This window comes from Peromyscus eremicus, chromosome 19 (genome assembly GCF_949786415.1).
Source record: "Peromyscus eremicus chromosome 19, PerEre_H2_v1, whole genome shotgun sequence".
NCBI lineage: Eukaryota > Metazoa > Chordata > Mammalia > Rodentia > Cricetidae > Peromyscus > Peromyscus eremicus.
Genome location: NC_081435.1, coordinates 24733868 through 24751470, shown reverse-complemented (window position 1 = coordinate 24751470; position 17603 = coordinate 24733868). Strand labels below are relative to the sequence as shown.

The window sequence follows — 17603 nt, the reverse complement described above, 5'->3', positions numbered from 1 at the left end:
ATGGCTCAGAGGTTAAGAGCACTGGCTGCTCTTTCAGAGGACCCACATGGCAGCTCACAACTGTCTGTAACTCTAGTTCCAGGGGATCTGACACCTTCACACCAATGCACATAACATAAATTTAAATAAATGATTTTTGAAAAACTTGGGCACATGACTGGAGAAACGGCTCGGCGTTTAGGAGGCACCTGCTCTTTCAGAAGGCCCAGGCTCAGTTCCCAGGGCCCACAAAGTGGCTCACAACCATCCCTGACCAGTTCCAGGGAATCTGAGCCCCCACTTCTGACTCCCCACTGGCACTAGGCGCAGACATTGTGCACAGGCATACATGCAGGCTAAACACTCACAAAAAATAAATCTCAAAAGAATTTTTTTCTGAAATTCTTAAGCCCATGGGTAGCAGTTTGAGAACCAGGTATGGCTAGTGACTCCCTACAGGACAGTATAGACTGTAGACTACGTGCACTTCAGGGTGTTCTATTGACTGCTTCTTTAGCCAACATCCCCTCGGTTCGTTTTTTGTTTTGTTTTTGAGACAAGGCCTCACTACGTAGCTCTGGCTGTCCTGGAACTCACAGAGGGCTGAGATTAAAGGCATCAGCCATCACGCCCGGCTTGTTTTTTTTTTTTTTTCATATAAGAAACTTTATTATATTTGTACAAGTGTTTGCCAGCATGTGTATCTGTACACCGCCTGCATGCAATGCCTGTGGAAGCCAGAGATGGTAGATCTACTGGGACTGGAGTTGTGGATGGCTGTGAGTGCCACGTGGGTGCTGGGAATTGAACCTGGGTCCTCTGGAGGAGCAGTCAGTGCCCTTAACTGCTGAGCCATCTCTCTAGCTCCCCACCCCCACCCCCGGCTTGTTTTATAAGGTTTTGACTTTCATTTTTTTGGTTTGGTTTGTTTTGGAGACAAGGTAGCCTTGTCCAAGCTAGCCTTGAACTTGCTATGTATGAAAAGATGACTGAATTTCTTATTCTCCTGCCTCTACCTCCGAAGTGGGAGGATTACGGGCATTCCATGCATGCTAATTAGAAGCACACAGGCTTTCCATTGAGCTTCTGTATTTTTTGTGGGTTTTGTTGTTTTGAGGCAGGCTTTTTTCTATGTAGGTCAGGCTGGTCTTGAACTCACAATCTTCCAGCCTCCTGAATGCTGAGGTTTCCAGTTTAAGCTACCACGCCCAGTCGTTTGTTGCTGCATTGTTGGGGATGCAATCCAGACTACCTCTTCCCGGGCAAGCGCTCCACTCCCTGAGCCACACGCCCGGGAGGCTTTCTTGAAGCCGGTCCTCGGCTTTGTTAACAGAGGAAGTCCCCGCCCCCGGTTGCTAGGGTGCTCTGTGGCGTCGTATTCTCATTGGCTGGCGACGGGTAGGGCACGCAGCCGGAGGCCATTTCCAACGAGCTGGCGGGGGCGAAAGATGGCGACGCCCCTTGGGTGGTCGCAGGGGGGCTCCGGATCTGTGTGTCTCGCCTTCGATCAATTGCGGGACGTGATTGAATCTCAGGAGGAACTGATCCACCAACTGAGGAATGTGGTATGCAGCCAGCGCGCGGAGAAAGGCCTCACCGGCAGGGGCGGGACCAGGCCCTCTTTGGAGTAGGGGGCGTGGCTAGAATATATTGCGGAGGGCGTCATCCTGGGGGCGGGGCTCACCTGGCGGCTAGGGATGGAACCAAGAAGAACCCGGTGCCTTGCTTAAGTTAACCTAAATCAGACGACGTTCCCCACTCTGCCTGGTTGCTGAAGGGACTGGTAGATACTCATTGAACCTCAGTGTCTCCACGTTCAGTGGAGATGACCTCACTGACTCCCCAAGGCCTCCTGAACACAGAAACCAGATCATTCCTTAAGCCTCACTCCTACCCAGTGTCAAATGCAGTGCTAATACAAATGTGGCCTTTCATGGTGCTGGTTTAAGGGCCTCCAAGCCTTTCGGTGTCCGTTTGTTTCCAGCCTGAGCTAATGGGTGCCAAGCATTGGCGTCACAGGTTGCCTCGCTGCTGGCCAGCAGGAGCTCCTAGTTTGTGTTTTTCCTATTTTGGTAGCAATGTTGGGATATTTCTCTAGCGCAAAAAAATAAAAATAAAAAATAAGAAAAACTAGCTTCACATCTATTTTTCGCTCTAGGGCTGGAGAGATGGTTCAGCCGCTAAAGGCTAGGCTCGAAACCAAAAATATTTTTCACGCTAATGATTTGTAGACAGTGTCTCCCTGCTGAGAAGTTAGATTCGAGGGGCATTATGAGAGGCGTACTCTGCCTATTTCAACAAAATGTATGCTTCTGTGGGCACTCAGTTACCTTCAATTCCCCGATGGCTCCCAGATCTTTCTCTTGGCAGCTCCCTTTGGCATGTCTGTTCCACCATCTGGAACATTCTTTCTCTAGTCATCATATTTAGCAGTCAGATATCAGGATTAATGTCACTTTCTCTGAGAGCAATCCTGATCCTTCCTAAAGCCGGGTCCCTTGGGCTTCCCCCCACGACATACAGCGTCAAGTGCTGGTGTTGAACCATCTCCATGAGGCTCATGGCTCCATGCAGGCAGCACTTAGAGCTGGGCCTCAGTAAACCTGTGGAACTGAGTTCTCCTGTGCTAAGGCCTGACTGAAGTCCTGGACATCATTTCATTATTCGTCCTTTGTCCTGTCCTTAGAGGGCACCCACTCCCACCTTAGTCCCAGTCCCTTCCTGAGCCCTGGCTCTGTTGCAGATGGTTCTCCAGGATGAAAATTTTGTCAGTAAAGAAGAGTTCCAGGAAGTAGAGAAGAAACTGGGGGTGAGTAACGGCCTCTGCAGACTCCTAATTTTCTCCCATTTCCCAAGATCCCTGTGTCTGGGCAGAGTCCTTGAGCACTGGCCTTTCGGAACCTCTAGCCCTTGTGGTGCGGTAGAGTTTCCCTGCACCCTGGCTTCCGCATGCACCTCTGAGAAAGGAGGTTAGTTTAGGGATCCTAAGAGACCCAAGGAAGCTTGGGATAAAGAGGGATAAACCTCCACTGCAGGAAGAGAAAGCTGCTCATGCCAAAACCAAAGCCCTCCTGGCCAAGGAAGAAGAGAAGTTACAGTTTGCTCTGGGAGAGGTGGAGGTGTTGTCCAAGCAGCTGGAGAAAGAGAAGCTGGCCTTTGAGAAAGCGTGAGTGGGCCGCAGCAAGGGGCGTGGAGGCTGGAGACTCCTTCTCCTTCTGCCTGCCCACGCTTTCCTCTTCACTTCCCTGCGCAGGCTCTCCAGTATCAAGAACAGAGTCCTGCAGGAGTCTAGCAAGAAGGACCAGCTCATCAGCAAGTGTAATGGTAGGCGGGAGGCACGTGCTGCCCCCCACGTTAACATACATGGGCTCTTTCCCAACAGCCCAGTGCCTGTGCCCAAATCAGGGCTCTACCCCAACTTCTGCCCCCGGCTGAGGATACAGGCAAGTCCAGGCGGGTCACACCTTCGAAAATGCCTTCAGGGACCAGGCAGGCCACGGAAATGATGGATGAAATCGGTGTGCGGTATTCTTCACAGCCATAAAGAAACGGGCTCGCTCCCATTTTTCTTGAAACATACAACCTTCTTAGTGCACCTTTTGTTTTTTCCCATTTTTGATAAGTGTTAGAAGTCGTGTACCCGATTGATAACCTTGCTTCTAGAGGAACCATAGAGCAAGCGCAGTCCTACTGTAGGCTGATCTTAGACTCAGGATCAAGGGACTCAGTAGGAATGGGGACTCATGAAAGCCATGCCCCTCCCGTGAGAACAGAGCCTAGGGTCACCAGATCTTTAAAAGAAGAATCTAGAAGCCAGGTGTTGTGGCCCATGCTTCTAATCCCAGCATTCAGGAGGTGGAGGAAGGAAGATTGGGAGTCTGCGGCCATTGTCGGCTGTGTAAGACCTTGTCTCAAAAACAAAAAAGAATTTTCAAGTCATCTTTAATGGAAACTTCCAAATTGTTAGTGTAGGCAATTTGAAAGTGTTTTATTCACTGAGTAAAATATGTCTGGGCCACAGGATTTCAGCTCTGCTGTGTACATGTCTTTGGCCATTTGCTGGTTCTGTAGAGTGCTCTGAACTGGGCACAGCTGTCCTAGCCTTCAGGAACACCTTTCATTTTCAGAGACTGCTAAACTCTTGTTACTTAGCCTACGAAGCAGCCATACATTCCATGCATGAAATCTGTTCATTCTTGTAGCAGATCTTGAATAGGCCAGAGACCAGCCTGAGCCCAAGATGGTCAAGGTCCCTTCCTGGTGAGGCTCCCCCATGGGGCCCTAGATAGTCCTCAGGCACTCACAGCCTTCTGCCACTCCTGGTAAGCCGCACTCTCTAAGAAGTGCCAACAAGGCTGCTCTCTTGATCAGGGCAAGCAGGCTGACAGGCGTCATGGGTGTCAAGGCCTTCTGAAGCCTAACAGTCACTGTCTCGTACCCACTGGGTCCCTACACTCCTGGGTCCTTTCCACCTCCCTTAACATCTCCCCTACACAGACAACTGGAGTTATTTCCTGGTATAGCCAGAGATCTCTTTTCTTCTACCAAAATCAGCCCAGGCCCTAGGGCTCTCCATCTTTCCTTCTATCAAAATCAGCCCAGGCCCTAGGGTTCTCCATGTGTCATGGGGTCAGGGTCTGGCTGCCTCTCCACAGAGTGTCCTGCACCTCTTCAATGGGCTACAAGCCCTTACCTAGCCAGTATGGTGCTGTGAACCTCATTTTTTTTTTTTTTTTTTTTTTTTTTTTGGTTTTTCGAGACAGGGTTTCTCTGTGTAGCTTTGCGCCTTTCCTGGAACTCGCTATGGAGACCAGGCTGGCCTCGAACTCACAGAGATCCGCCTGGCTCTGCCTCCCGAGTGCTGGGATTAAAGGCGTGCGCCACCACCGCCCGGCTGTGAACCTCATTTTAATCAATACTTCTACCTGATCCTTTGTGTTTTCAGTTCTGTTTTTATATTTACATAGCTCCTTCCTTCCTTCCTTTCTTTTTCTTTCCTTTTTTGAGACTGGCTGTCCTAGAACTTGGTATGTAGACCAGGCTGGCCTTGAACTCACAGAGATCCTCCTACCTCTGCCTCCAAATACTGGAATTAACAGGTGCCACCATGCCCAGCTAGTCACACAAATTTCTAGTTCTTTCCCAAAAGAGTTTTAGGTGTAATTAATCCCGGCCATCTGGGTGACGTTGAGGAGCAGGCTCGTGGCCCTTGCTGTCATGCAGTGGGTCCCTAAGTCTCCCACCTTTACCTGTGTGTCTCCTGTTTTCTACCCTGTGCCTCTGGGACCAGATTCCCTCTGAAATCTAGATGCACCAACATTTCTGCATGGCTGGAGCTTGTGTTGGAGTTTCCTCCTTTTCTCCCTCCTTGTGTGTGTACTTATCTGATTGTGTGTGCATATGTGTGCAAGGTCCAGAGGTCACAGTCAGGCAGCTTCCTCAGTCACTCTCCACATTATCATGTTTTTCTTTTCTTTTATGTATATGTGTGTTTTGTCTTCATGTATGTATATATCTGCACTGCATGCATGACTGGTGCCCACAGATACCAGAAGAAGGCATCCAATTCCCTGGGACTGTGTGAGCTGCCATATGGGTGATGGGACTTGACAGGGTCCTCTGCAAGAGGAACAGGTGCTCCTAACCACTGAGCTAATTCTTCAACCCCCTGACGTATTTTTTTTTAAATCAGTGGTTTTGTATTACAGTTTCTTGTGTGTTTGTGTGTGGTGTGTATGTGTGCATGTGCATCCCACAGTAAATGTGTGGAGGTGAGGGAAATTTTGGCCTTCACATTTCCATCCACTGTGTGGGTCCTGGAGATTGAATGCATGTCCTCCAGTTGCCAGCCAGAACTTTAACCTGCTGAGCTATCTCACTGGCCCACTGCCCTATTTCTTGTGACAGGGTCTCACACTGAACCTAAAACTTGACAATTTTGGCTAGACTGCAGTCCATCTAGACCCAGAAAGCCCCAGGAACCCACTGTCTTGACTTCCTCAGCACTAGGATTACAGGGACACACAGTTGCACCTGGCTGCTTATATGGGTGCTCGGTATCCAAATTGTGGTCCTCACATTTACTGTACAGCAAGTACTTTAGCAACTGAACCACCTCCTCAACCCCCATTCCACTTAAGTTGTCTGAGTTCATGTATGGAGTGTGTGCATGTGTGCACATGCACGTAGAAGCTGGAAGACAACCTCGGTATCATCCTGAGGAGTGGTACCCACTTCCTTTAGGAAAGGCTCTCTCACTGGCCTGAAGCTTGTAGACGGGTTTCTTTCCCTCCTGCCAGTTCCCAAATAACCAACACAGTTATTTATTATATTAATTATATATTAATTATAAATGCTTGGCCAATAGCTCAGGCTTATACTAACTAGCTCTTACAACTTCATTTAACCCATTTCTATTAATCTACATTCTGCCACGTGGCGTTACCTCTCTTTCATCTCGTACCTCCCGTTTCTTCTCTGTGTCTCACTGGTGACCTCCTCTCACTCTGCCCTTCTTCCAGTATCCTTAGTCTGGTTTTCCCACCTAACCTTATCTTGTCCAACTATTGGCCAATCAGCTTCTTTATTAAACTAATCACAGCATTGCTGTGGAATAATGCTTTTGTACACTGGTTTAATAAAATGCTGATTGGCCAGTAGCCAGGCAGGAAGTATAGGCAGGCTAATCAGACAAGGAGAATTCTGGGAAGAGGAAGGCTGAGTCAGGAGACGCCAGCCCACTGTCCAGGGAGCACCAAGTAATGGCACACAGGTAAAGCCACAGAACATGTGGTGACATATAGATTAACAAAAATGGGCTGAGTTTAAGTGTAAGAGCTAGTCAGTAGCTCAATCCTGAGCTAACGGTCGAGCAGTTTTAATTAATATAAGCCTCTGTGTGTTTACTTGGGTCTGAGCGGCTACGGACTGGGCAGGACATAGGAAAACTTCCAGCTACATGCAGACTGGGTGGGACACAGGAAAACTTCAGCTACACAATGTAATTTACACATTGTAGAGAAGATTAACTCCACAGCAGAACTCACCAATTTGGCTGTACTGGCTGGCCAAGAGAAACCCAGGACCCTCCTGCCTCTGCCTCCCCAGCACTAGGATTATGAGCATATGCCGCCACAGCCAGCATTTCACATGGATTTGTAGACCTCAGTCAGATTCTCATGCTTGCAAGTGTTTTACAGATCAAACCCTTCCCCAATTCTCACTCTCCATTTTTTTTTTATATTTCTCTAGCTTAATGACAGATTTTTTAGGTTTATTCACCTTACTATTTTATATGTATGGGTGTATTTTGTACATGTGTACTCTGTGTGTGCCTGGTACCACAGAAGTGGGCATCAGATTCCCTGAGATTAAAGTTACAGAAGATTGTTAACTATCATGGGTGTTGGGAATGGAATCCAGGTCCCCTGGAAGAGCAGCCAGTGTTCTTAACCATCCAGTCCACGATTCCCCTCACCCCCTTTTTTGAGAAGGGTTCTCATGCGTCCCCGGCTGGCCTCAGACTTGCCATGGAATGACTCTGAGCTCACCACCATCACCTCCCGAGTGCTGGGTTCCTGTCACGTGTCACCACACTAGCATTTTTCTTCCTGTCTTTTTCTCTCTTTAATGGTTCTGGGAATCGAACCCAGGGCTTTGCATGCTAAGCATAAGCTTGCACTCTACCGGTGAACTGTAATCCCAGTCCTGTGCAGCCTTTTAGTCAGTGGGATGTTCCCCTTACCCCTGCGCCCCATGTGATCAGAATTTTCCAGGGCTCCATCGAAGGAAAGTTATATATATGAGTGCTCTCAGATCCATATAGACACCTTGGATTTTTGACCCAAGACACAGAAATCATTGTATCGAATGCATGCTTTATTAGGAGAGAGGCTTTTCCATCGCCGTGGTCACTGTCCTCTCCATGCTGTCTTGGAAGAGGGACTATTTCCATATGAGTTACAGGCCCTAAAAAGCAGCTACGCCAGCATGCTAACACTACCTCATCAGTGTGAGCCTTCTTGAAGTGTGTGGCCTCGTCCTGTTCATTTCCTCTTCTGTCTGTCATTAGTTTTTATTTTCCTCTCTCCTTCTCTCTCCCTCTCCCCCCCCCCCGTCTCTCTCTGTGTTTGTGTGTGTGTGTGTATACATGTGCACTCACGTGCCTTATACATGCTAGGCAAGTGTTCCAGTTATGAGTTAGCCCTCAACTCCCAAGTCTTTATTTTTATTTATTTATTTTTCTGTTGTGATAGTTAGCCCAGGCTGGCCTCAAACTTGGTAGGGACCTCGGACTCCCAGTACTCTCACCTCTGCCTTCCAAGTGCTGGGATCACTGGTAGGTGCCAACACCCTCAGTGTAGTTTCTGAGTTTTGTTTTTTGAGGATTTTTTATTTTTTTAGATTTACGTGTATGAGTGTTTTGGCTGCATGTATGTATGTGCACCATGCGTGTGCCTAGTGCCTGTGGAGGTGAGAAGAGGGTGCCCAGATCCTCAGGAACTAGAGTTAACATAGTGAAGAACCACCATATGGGTGCTGGGAACTAATTCAGGGTCCTCTATTAGGGCAGTCAGTCTTAACCACTGAGCTATCTGTCCAGCCTTTACTTCCTGAGTCCCAACTCTTCTTCTGGGGAATAAGCACATGTCTGATGGGGTCAAGGACCTCATCTCCCCCCAGAGTCCCTGGAGAGCACAGGGCTGGGCATCCAGTCTGTCCCTAACAAGTCTGGTTGAACGGAGGTGGCCAGAGTTGATGTTTCCAATTCCAGAGTCCTTAGGGACTTGTTCATCCACTCCACGGTACACAGATCTCAGGGCCTGGCATGGTTTAGGTCTTAGGGGTAACAGTGAAGAAGACAATAGTCCCTGTCCTTGTGGGCCTTATGCCCTAGTTGTAAAAAGACAAATGAGTGACATATGAGATACATTAGACATGGGCACTAGGAGAAAAGGACAGGAAAGGGCACTAGGAAGGTCAGGGGTTGCAGTTTCTAGAGCAGGGATCTTACCAAGGAAGTGTAAAGACCCAGGGGCAGCAACTAAGGGCCAGGGCTTGGGCCTGCTTCTTTCCCAGGGTTTTGCCCATCCTCATCTGAGTGAGGTCTGTAATAGAGTGGTAAAGTCGCGGACATAATCATGGTCCCTACTCCCAAGACCCCATAAACTTGCTGATACGGCAGAGCCTTGTGGTGAGCACCTTGAGGTAATCCCAGAGCAGAAGGACCAAAAGTTTAAGGCCTACCAAGACTACAGAGTGAGTTTAAGGCTAGCCTGGTCAACTTAATGAGACTGCTTCAAAACCAAGTAGAAAGTAGATGGGTGTGGTGGTGTATGCTAGCTAGCACTTGGAAAGCAGAGGAAGGTGGATCTCTTGCATTCAAGGCCAGCCTGGTCTAGATGGGGCAAGTCCCAGAACATCCAGAGCTACATAATGGAGAGACTCTGCCTCAAATAAATAAATAAATAATAGAGGGTAGCACACCCTTAATCGCCCCCACTCGGGAGGCAGAGACAGGCGGATCTCTGTGGAGTTTGAGGCCATCCTGGTCTACAGAGTGAGTTTTAGGACAGCTGGGGCTATGTAGAAAGACCATGTCTCACAAAACAAAACAAAATAAAAAACAAACAACCCAAAAAGGATTGGGTATGTAGCTCAGTAGTAGAGCACCTACCTGTCATGTGTAAGACCCTTGGTTCAGTCTCCAATACAGAAAGACACTCTTCATACTGAGGTACTGGAAGCTGTTCAAGGATAACCTCTGAGCATCAAGAGCAAAGTTCTGAAAAGCCTCCCAAGGGAAGACCTCAGCTCAGGAGGGGCCTGAGAGATGGGAACCACCCCTCCTCCCTGCCTCTCTCCCCCACAGAAATTGAGTCTCACATTATAAAGCAAGAAGATATACTTAATGGCAAAGAGAATGAGATTAAAGAGTTGCAGCAAGTTATCAGCCAGCAGAAACAGATTTTCAGGTGAGGGTCCGGGCCAGGCTTGGGGGTTGTTGATGGAAGTGGGGAGCCTGACTTCTGGCCCCTCCCCAGGGCCGTCCAGCCTACGACCAGCTGGCTCCGTTGCAGGAATCACGTGTCTGACTTCCGGATCCAGAAGCAACAGGAGAGCTACATGGCCCAGGTGCTGGACCAGAAGCATAAGAAAGCCTCCGGAACACGTCGGGCCCGTAGCCGCCAGTGTCCCAGGGAAAAATAAAATGCTGGTTGTCTTCCTGTTCTCTAGCTGTAATGCCCAACTTCTACCGTCTCTATTCTGGGGAGACAGCTCTTCCCTTCCACCCCTGTGTGTCCCCTCACCTCTCCAAGAGCAAATCAAGGCACCACAGCTGCATGGGGAACGGGTCTGGGGACTGCCACCACTGTACAGCCTCTTCTGAGCTCAGGAAATGCTGCTCAAGTCTCCTGCCCCTGCTGCTGTACTGCTTTGGGACAGGGTAGAGCTGATGGAAACGGGGTGGGATCTGGGTCTTCCGGGTCTAGCAGGAACTGCTGCTTGCTTTTGGTGCTTAGTCCTTTTCTCCGTACACAGCCCGGGTTAGCCCAGTCACAGCCTACCTGGACTCCAATAAATGTGATTCTCTGGGGTTGGCTATAGGGTTAGGGAAGAATGGAGTGTGTGTGCGCAAGCGCGTGTGTATGTTGATGTAGCCTGACCAGACACTTTAAAGACTAGGTTCCGGGACCACAGTGAATCTTAGAAACCAGAAGCCACCCAGGTAATAACACATGTATGAGCCGGGCGGTGGTGGTACACACCTTTAATCCCAGCACTTGGGAAACGGGTCAGCGAATCTCTGAGTTCCAAGGCCAGCCTGGTCTACAGAGCAAGTTCTAGGACAGCCAAAGCTACACAGAATCCCTGTCTCAACCCCCAAAACAAGTATGAAAGAACAATTGTATTATATACTAGCCATACAAATCGCTCCTACACCTCCTTACACTTCAGAACAAAAACCTTCACAAAGAGGACGTAAGTTACAAAACTAAAATCGGGGAGCGGACCACAGCCTGCTCAAGTTGCTCAGGCAGGCCTTGATAGGATGAAAGGTTAACACCTTTCAGAAGCCTTCACCGAGTGTGCCCCTAAGTGATCGTGGGGAACGGGGTCCACAAGACTACGATTGGTCAAGACTGGCCTGTGCTGGGTCAGTGTGAGGGTGAGTGTAAAGAAGGCAGGTGTTCTGCCTCAGTCTCAGGGCCAGCTGGGGCCTGAGTCCTAGCAGGACCTTCAAGCCAGAAGTTAAGGGCATGTGGTGTCCCATTGTCGTAATGACAGCGGGTGGCTGCTTCCCTGCTGGGGGAAGGAAGTCACGTTGTGGGGCACTGGAGTAAGAACCTTGTGAGCCTGGGACCTCTCCAGTGGTTGGTTTGTCTCCCAGGTTCGTTCTGGGTGCTAAGAGGCTTGGTGATATTCCCCACTCCAGCTCTTCCCTATTGGTCTCGCTAAGAGCAATGAATCTAGCTAGTCCTAGCTGAGGAGAGTCATTCTGATTCTCCCTGTCCTACCAAAGGTGATCTGTGGGTGTGAGGGAAGTCAAGGAAGCGGATGGATTGTAGCTAAGGAAGCCATGGAGGAGTTTCTTTGTGATGGTAAAGAGTTGGGGGCTGAGGATATGGAACCTCAAGATTTCACACCCTGAACATCTCAGGTAAGCCCCTTGCAAGGCCAGAGTTTTCCCACCTGTGACAGGTGGAGTTGGGCCTAGCTGCTTGCTCCTTTCCAAATCTAGGCCTGCCTTCCTCTCGCCTGCCTGTCAGCCAAAGTCTGGAGCCCCAACCCCGCCTTCCACCTGTGCTGGAGAAAGTTCGGCAAAGGGCTTTCACCCCGTGGGGCCCAGGGCTTAGGTCTCTCTGCTGCCAACGCCGCTAGCTTCGGGGTGGACACTGGCGCTTTAAGACGCTTTGACCCCACGGCATCCAGGCGGGGCGGGGACAGTGCAGGCGCCACCAGCGGAGGCACCAGGGGAGGTAGTGCTAAGTGTCCGGCCCACCATGCTGACAGCGCTCGCCCCGCCAGCCCTTCCTGGGCTCTCAAGGCGGCTGCCTGCCCCTGCACGGCGTCAGGATTCGTCCAGTTCGTCCGGCTCGTACCACACAGCTCCGGGTTCTCCGGAGCCCCCGGACGTTGGGCCGGACGCAGAAGGCCGGGGGACTTGGCTCTGGGTGGCCCCTGGGCGGGGGGCGGGCGCGCAGCCTGTCCTGTCCGTCAGCGCCCAGAATAGCCGCCAGCATCACGGCTCCGGCTCGGGTTTCCCGCGAGGCCCGGGCTCCTCCGGCCCGCAGCCGCCCCGGCCCCAGCTGCGCATGCTGCCGTCGGGGGAGATGGAAGTCATCTTCGGCGCGGGGCCTCTGTTCAGCCGCTCGGACGCGGACGATCTGGAGGAACAACCGCCCATGGCGCCCGCCTTCAGCAGTGCCCTGCTGCCCCGGTCAGCGTCGCCTGTGTCAGTGTCGCCGCAGCCGCAGGCCCCCGACGGGGGCTCTCGCTGGGCCACCTACCTGGAGCTGCCGCCCCGCGGGCCCAGTCCTGCCGTCTCAGGCCAGTACGAGTGTGTGGAGGTGGCCCTGGAGGAGCGCCCCGCGCCCGTTAGACCCCGCACGGTACCCAAGCGTCAGATCGAGCTGCGTCCGCGGCCTCGGAGTCCCTCGCAGGACAGTCGCGCGCCGCATCCCCGACTGCTCCTGCGCACCGGCTCCCTGGACGAGTCTCTGAGCCGCTTGCAGGCCGCCGCGGGCATCGTGCAGACGGCGCTGGCCAGAAAACTGGGCTCTTCCGTCCCGGCCCCCAGCAATGTCACTTTTAGGTCCACCGGGAAGCCAGAACCCACGACGGACCCCCAGGAAACGGCACGCAGCACTCGCGTGGTCCCGGAAGAGGCCAAGTCTCGGCCACCCCGCGCCCACGATGGTTCTGCCCCCGCCAGAGCCCCGCGGCCTTGGCCCAGCCTCAGAGAGCGAGCGATTCGGCGGGACAAGCCGGCGCCCGGGACCGAACCGCTGGGTCCAGTTAGTTCCAGCATCTTTCTGCAGTCAGAGGAGAAAATTCAGCAGGCTCACGAACAGGAATCTAAGACCCAGTTTCCTCGTGAGACTCCCGGTCGAACCGTACCGAGGGCACGGAGTCCTCCCTTCCATTCTAGAAGCTCCCGGGTGGTTCCCAGTAAGGTTGTGAGGCCTAGGAGCCCATCCCCTCCGCGGCAGGCTCCAAACGGGGCGGGGCGGGGTCCCCGCTGCCCGTCCCCCCAGAACCGGTCACAACCTCATAGGACTGTTTGGAGAATGAATAATCTGTCCTTCCCTGAAACATCATCTGAGTGGGAAAATCGGGATGCGGCCGTCGAGGAAGTCGTCAGCAGAAGGAGCCCTTCCCCTCCACCTCTTTCCCCATGGACTCAGGGTGTCGCTAGAGTTGGGAATCCGTGTCCCGAAACTCCTTCTCAGTGGAGGGTGCGGCATTGGATAGACGGAGATGCAACAGGGCTGAGTAGGGACAGATCTCTGCCAGCCCTGCTCCCACGGGAGTCACCTGGTCATCCTATTGAAACGAACAGCCCATCGCCCCGAGAGACACGGGGTCCTAGTGTGCAGGGCTCATCCACGGCGTTGTGTCAGGAAGCTATGAATGGTGTAACTCAGGAGCTGGAGCCGCCTACACCATCAGCACCCGGGACCCCAGAACTCACAGAGGCGCAGTGTCTGCTCACCCTGGAAAATGAGGATAGTGCCTTCAGAGGCAGGCAGCCGTCTCCAGTTATGGATACTCTGGAACCGCCCGGAAGTCATCTCACAAGCATCCTGGACGACGATGTGTGCCCAGAGGCCTTGGTCTCCGGAGAAGCGGCTTCCGGGCGTCCGCGCGTGACCATTCCGCGGCCGCGAGACGTGCGCAAGATGGTTAAGACCACTTACGCGCCAAGCTTCCCTGCGGGAACCCCAGGCTCCGGGCTTCCCGCGCCTCCTGCTGACGCCTGCGGGGAGGCGGGCGATGCATCCAAAGCGCACGAGCTCCCGGCGCTGGAGTCGCCCGCGCCGGCTCATTACACTTCCATCTTTCTCAAGGACTTCCTGCCGGTAGTACCTCACCCCTACGAGTCTCCAGAGCCTTCACTCCACGCAACCTCTAAGGATGTCTCCCACTCCAGCGGGGTCCCGAGGCGGAGGGCAGAGAACAGCACCGCGAAGCCTTTCGCGCGCAGTGAGATCCGCTTGCCTGGCGCTCTAGCCTTGAGCCGTCGTCGGGAGATAACCCCGGGTGTCCAAGGACGCGGTGCTGGGGGAGAAGACCGCGATGCTGAGGCCCAGCGCCTGGTCCCGGACCACGAGGGTCGGAGCAGCCCCTTAGGAGGCGCTCCAACCCAGAGGTCTCCTTTAGGGTCAGCAGAGACCCGACCTCCTCGCCCCGGCTCCCCGCAGGCATGTCCCAGATCGAGCCTTGGGGCGGCACCCGAATTGGAGACACCCCTTGTGGCTCCTGCAGCTGCGGTCCAGGCGCCCCTCCCGCGGGAGCCTCAGGCGACGGCGGCGGCCAGGACCCCTGCACCGCTCCCGCGGGCTGCCTCTGCGCCTCCCACGGACCGGCTCCCTCCTGCATCCTCCCAGGGCATGCGGAGGCTTCCAGGAACCGCGCCGCCGGGGAAGGTCCTCGTAGACCCGGAGAGCGGTCGCTATTACTTTGTGGAGGCTCCGCGGCAGCCGAGGCTGCGGCTACTCTTCGATCCCGAGAGCGGGCAGTACGTGGAAGTGCTGCTGCCGCCCTCGCCCTCTCTCTCCCGGCCGCCACGACCGGCCTATGCCCCGCTGGCCCTAGGGCCCGGCCTCTACCCGCCGGCCTATGGGCCAATCCCTGGCTCACCACTGTCGCCCCCGTCCCCCAACCTGCCGGCCCTCGGCAGTCTCCAGCTACCCTGGGCCCCTGAGGCTGGGCCCCTGGAGGGGATGTACTACATGCCCCTGAGCGGGACCCCCAGTCCGGCTCCACCGATGCTCTTCTGTGCCCCGCCCTCCAATTCCGGTCCCATCCAGTCCAGCAAGGGTTCCGTGTTTCCTTTGTGAAGCCTGAGGTTCCGATCCCCATGAAGTTGTGTTTCCTAGAAGGCGGCTTTGGAAGTTCTGATTCCCAGTCTCTTAATTTTTCCTATCAACTCTTTGGCTAGTTCCAGCCGGTGACCAGACCAGAAGTGATCTTAAGAGAGTATATCTGCTACCTGGTCTGGTAGTGCCGAACATCATTAGCTAATGTTTGGCTGCCTATGTCCCCCGCCAACAAAAATGTGTATCCCTTCCCCAAACCTTCCCAGGGTGTGCTGTATGTGTGTATGTGTGTATGCAGGCAAGCAAGCGTGTCAAAGTGAGACCACTAAGAGATGTTGGGGTTTCCCAGAATAGCAGGTGTGGGAGTGGCAGGGCCAGGGCCGCCTGGGGTGGTGGTGAGCTGTTGGCATCTCCCTAACACTGGGCCCAGCTGAGTGGAGCAGGACAGTGGGTGTTGCAGAGATGGAGGGGGTGGATGACAGCCATCAAATCGGGATCTGAGCCTTGTGCTGGGAGGTTGTGGGAGAACGCAGTGTGGCCCCAGGCCAGCTTGGGGCCAAGAATGGCAGCCATGAGGGGAGTAAGTGGAGGCAGAGCACGGATGTTGTATAAGGAGATGTGGAGGGTAGGCTTGGAACTGGAGGTGAGAGGACAGGAGTGAGATGGCCCCGGATTGCTGTGGTCCCTGTAAAGACAGCCAAAGGCAGAAACCATTCATTGGCAGAAAGGCCTGCAGAAGGGTCTAGGAAACGAGGAAGAGGAGTGAAATTATTCTTCTTCGGGCTCTCTGTTGGTTGCTGAGGGTGACTAGGGACAAGTGGTGAATTAAAGAATGTCAAGGGATCAGTAAATACTTCTCTTGGCCGGCCGTCACTAAAGATTGACAGGGCAGGGAAATCCAGAAAAAACGAATCACTTTAGTTTTGGGAATTGTGGTTGTTTAACCAAAATGGAGGGGCTTTACAAAATAGTGTGTCCACAGCTAACAGTCCACAGCATGGAGCCCAGCTCCTCCTCAAGCCCCAGTGTCTGTCTTCTGTAGACCCTGGAGGGAGCTGAGCTAGCTCACCTTGAAGGTATTCCATCCAGGTAGAGAGCAAGTGAGTTGAATCCCCAGGATGACAAGAGGGAGGAAGGCTGGGGTGTCATCAAAGGGGGTGTGCTCTCGGTGGCTGGAAGGTGGGTTAGAGCTGGCAAGAGAAAGCCAGGTGTGGTGGTACACACCTTTATCTCAGCACTCGGGAGGCAGGGGCAGGCAGATCTCTATGAGTTCGAAGCCAGCCTGGTCTACAAAGTGAGTTCCAGAACAGCCAGAGCTATATGCAGAGAAACCCTCTCTCAAAAGACCTGGGTGGGTGGGGGCTGGCAGGAGGAAAGATGTTCCCATATGGAGAGGAAAGATGTTCCCATATGGAGAGGAAGGATGCTCCCATATGGAGAGGAAGGATGTTCCCATATGGAGAGGAAGGATGTTCCCATATGGAGAGGAAGGATGTTCCCATTTGGAGGGGAAGGATGTTCCCATATGGAGGGGAAGAATGTTCCCATATGGAGATTAAGAATGTTCCTATATGGAGAGGAAGAATGTTCCTATATGGAGTAAGCCAAGGGTCCTGACACTTTAGCTGATTCCATTCTCCATGCAGAGGGAACAATGTCCACACAGGGACTGGTCCTTCAGGCTGTTCACAGTGCAGGAAAGACCCCAAACCCATACTCCACCTGCCCTGAGCTGAAGGTAAACTGAGGGATAGAGTACAACCTCTGTGAGGTGGGAAGTGATTTCTGTAGATTTGAGACTAAAATGACTGGACCTTGCTGGAGGGGTGTCCGGGGAAGGACAGTCCCCACCAGAAGCAGGGTCAAGGTTGACAATTGATAGGTCTCTGGTTCCAAGGCTGTGCAGCCAAGATCCGTAGGGTCCTCTACTAGCCTTGCCCTGGACTGGAAATGGGTTAAAACACTGAGTCAGAATGACCCGGACATCTCTCCCACAGACGTTGATCCCAATGGCTTAGAGAGACCAGGGCCACCCCGGAGTGGGTCCTCTTGTCCTGGTGCGCAATAAATGGCTGACCATGGGAGCCATGGTGACAGAAATAACAACGAGTGTATGGTCCTTATTTCCTGCTGCCACCCTTTGACAACAAATGAAACAAACAAACAAACAAAAAAAACCTCACTTTTTCCTGGAATGGTGATACCTACCTTAAATTCCAGTACTTGGGAGGCAGAGGCAGGTGGATTTCTTTGAGTTCAAGACTAGCTTGATCTACAGAGCAAGTTCCAGGACAGCCAGGGCTGTCTCAAAAAAGTCATTTAAATAAATAACCCTTAAAATATGTATTTTTATTTTATGAGTATTCGCCTGCATGTATGTATGTGCACCACATGCATGCCCGAGGCCCATGAAGGCCAGAAGAGGGCATTGAACGCCCTGGAGTTACAGATGGTTGTGAACCACCATGTGATTGATGGGAACTGAACCCAGGTCCTCAGCAACAGGAGCATTTGCTCTTAACTTCTGAGCTTTGTTTCAGCTTGCTGCATCTTCCTCCTCCTCTTCCTCCTCTTTTTTGA

The 17603-nt window shown here is 52.6% G+C and overlaps 2 protein-coding genes across 3 annotated transcripts; both read left to right on the top strand.

The window, feature by feature from the left end:
• Nucleotides 1-1296: 1296 nt before the first annotated feature.
• On the top strand, nt 1297-10209 carry Spata24 (spermatogenesis associated 24). 2 transcript variants are annotated; one of them, XM_059245872.1, is made up of 6 exons: nt 1297-1544; nt 2723-2788; nt 3015-3145; nt 3233-3303; nt 9851-9953; nt 10023-10209. In XM_059245872.1, the coding sequence occupies exons 1-6, from the start codon at nt 1428-1430 to the stop codon at nt 10186-10188; spliced, it is 654 nt and encodes a 217-aa protein (XP_059101855.1). In that variant the 5' UTR covers nt 1297-1427; the 3' UTR covers nt 10189-10209. The 2 variants fall into 2 exon arrangements, with proteins under 2 accessions (XP_059101855.1, XP_059101856.1); XM_059245873.1 differs by having other exon boundaries at nt 1299-1544; nt 10059-10209.
• A 1746-nt stretch (nt 10210-11955) lies between these two features.
• Prob1 (proline rich basic protein 1) lies at nt 11956-17140 on the top strand. Its single transcript, XM_059245871.1, has one exon. It carries the CDS (start codon nt 11985-11987, stop codon nt 15042-15044), a length of 3060 nt encoding a protein of 1019 aa, XP_059101854.1. The 5' UTR covers nt 11956-11984; the 3' UTR covers nt 15045-17140.
• The last annotated feature ends 463 nt before the right edge of the window (nt 17141-17603 follow it).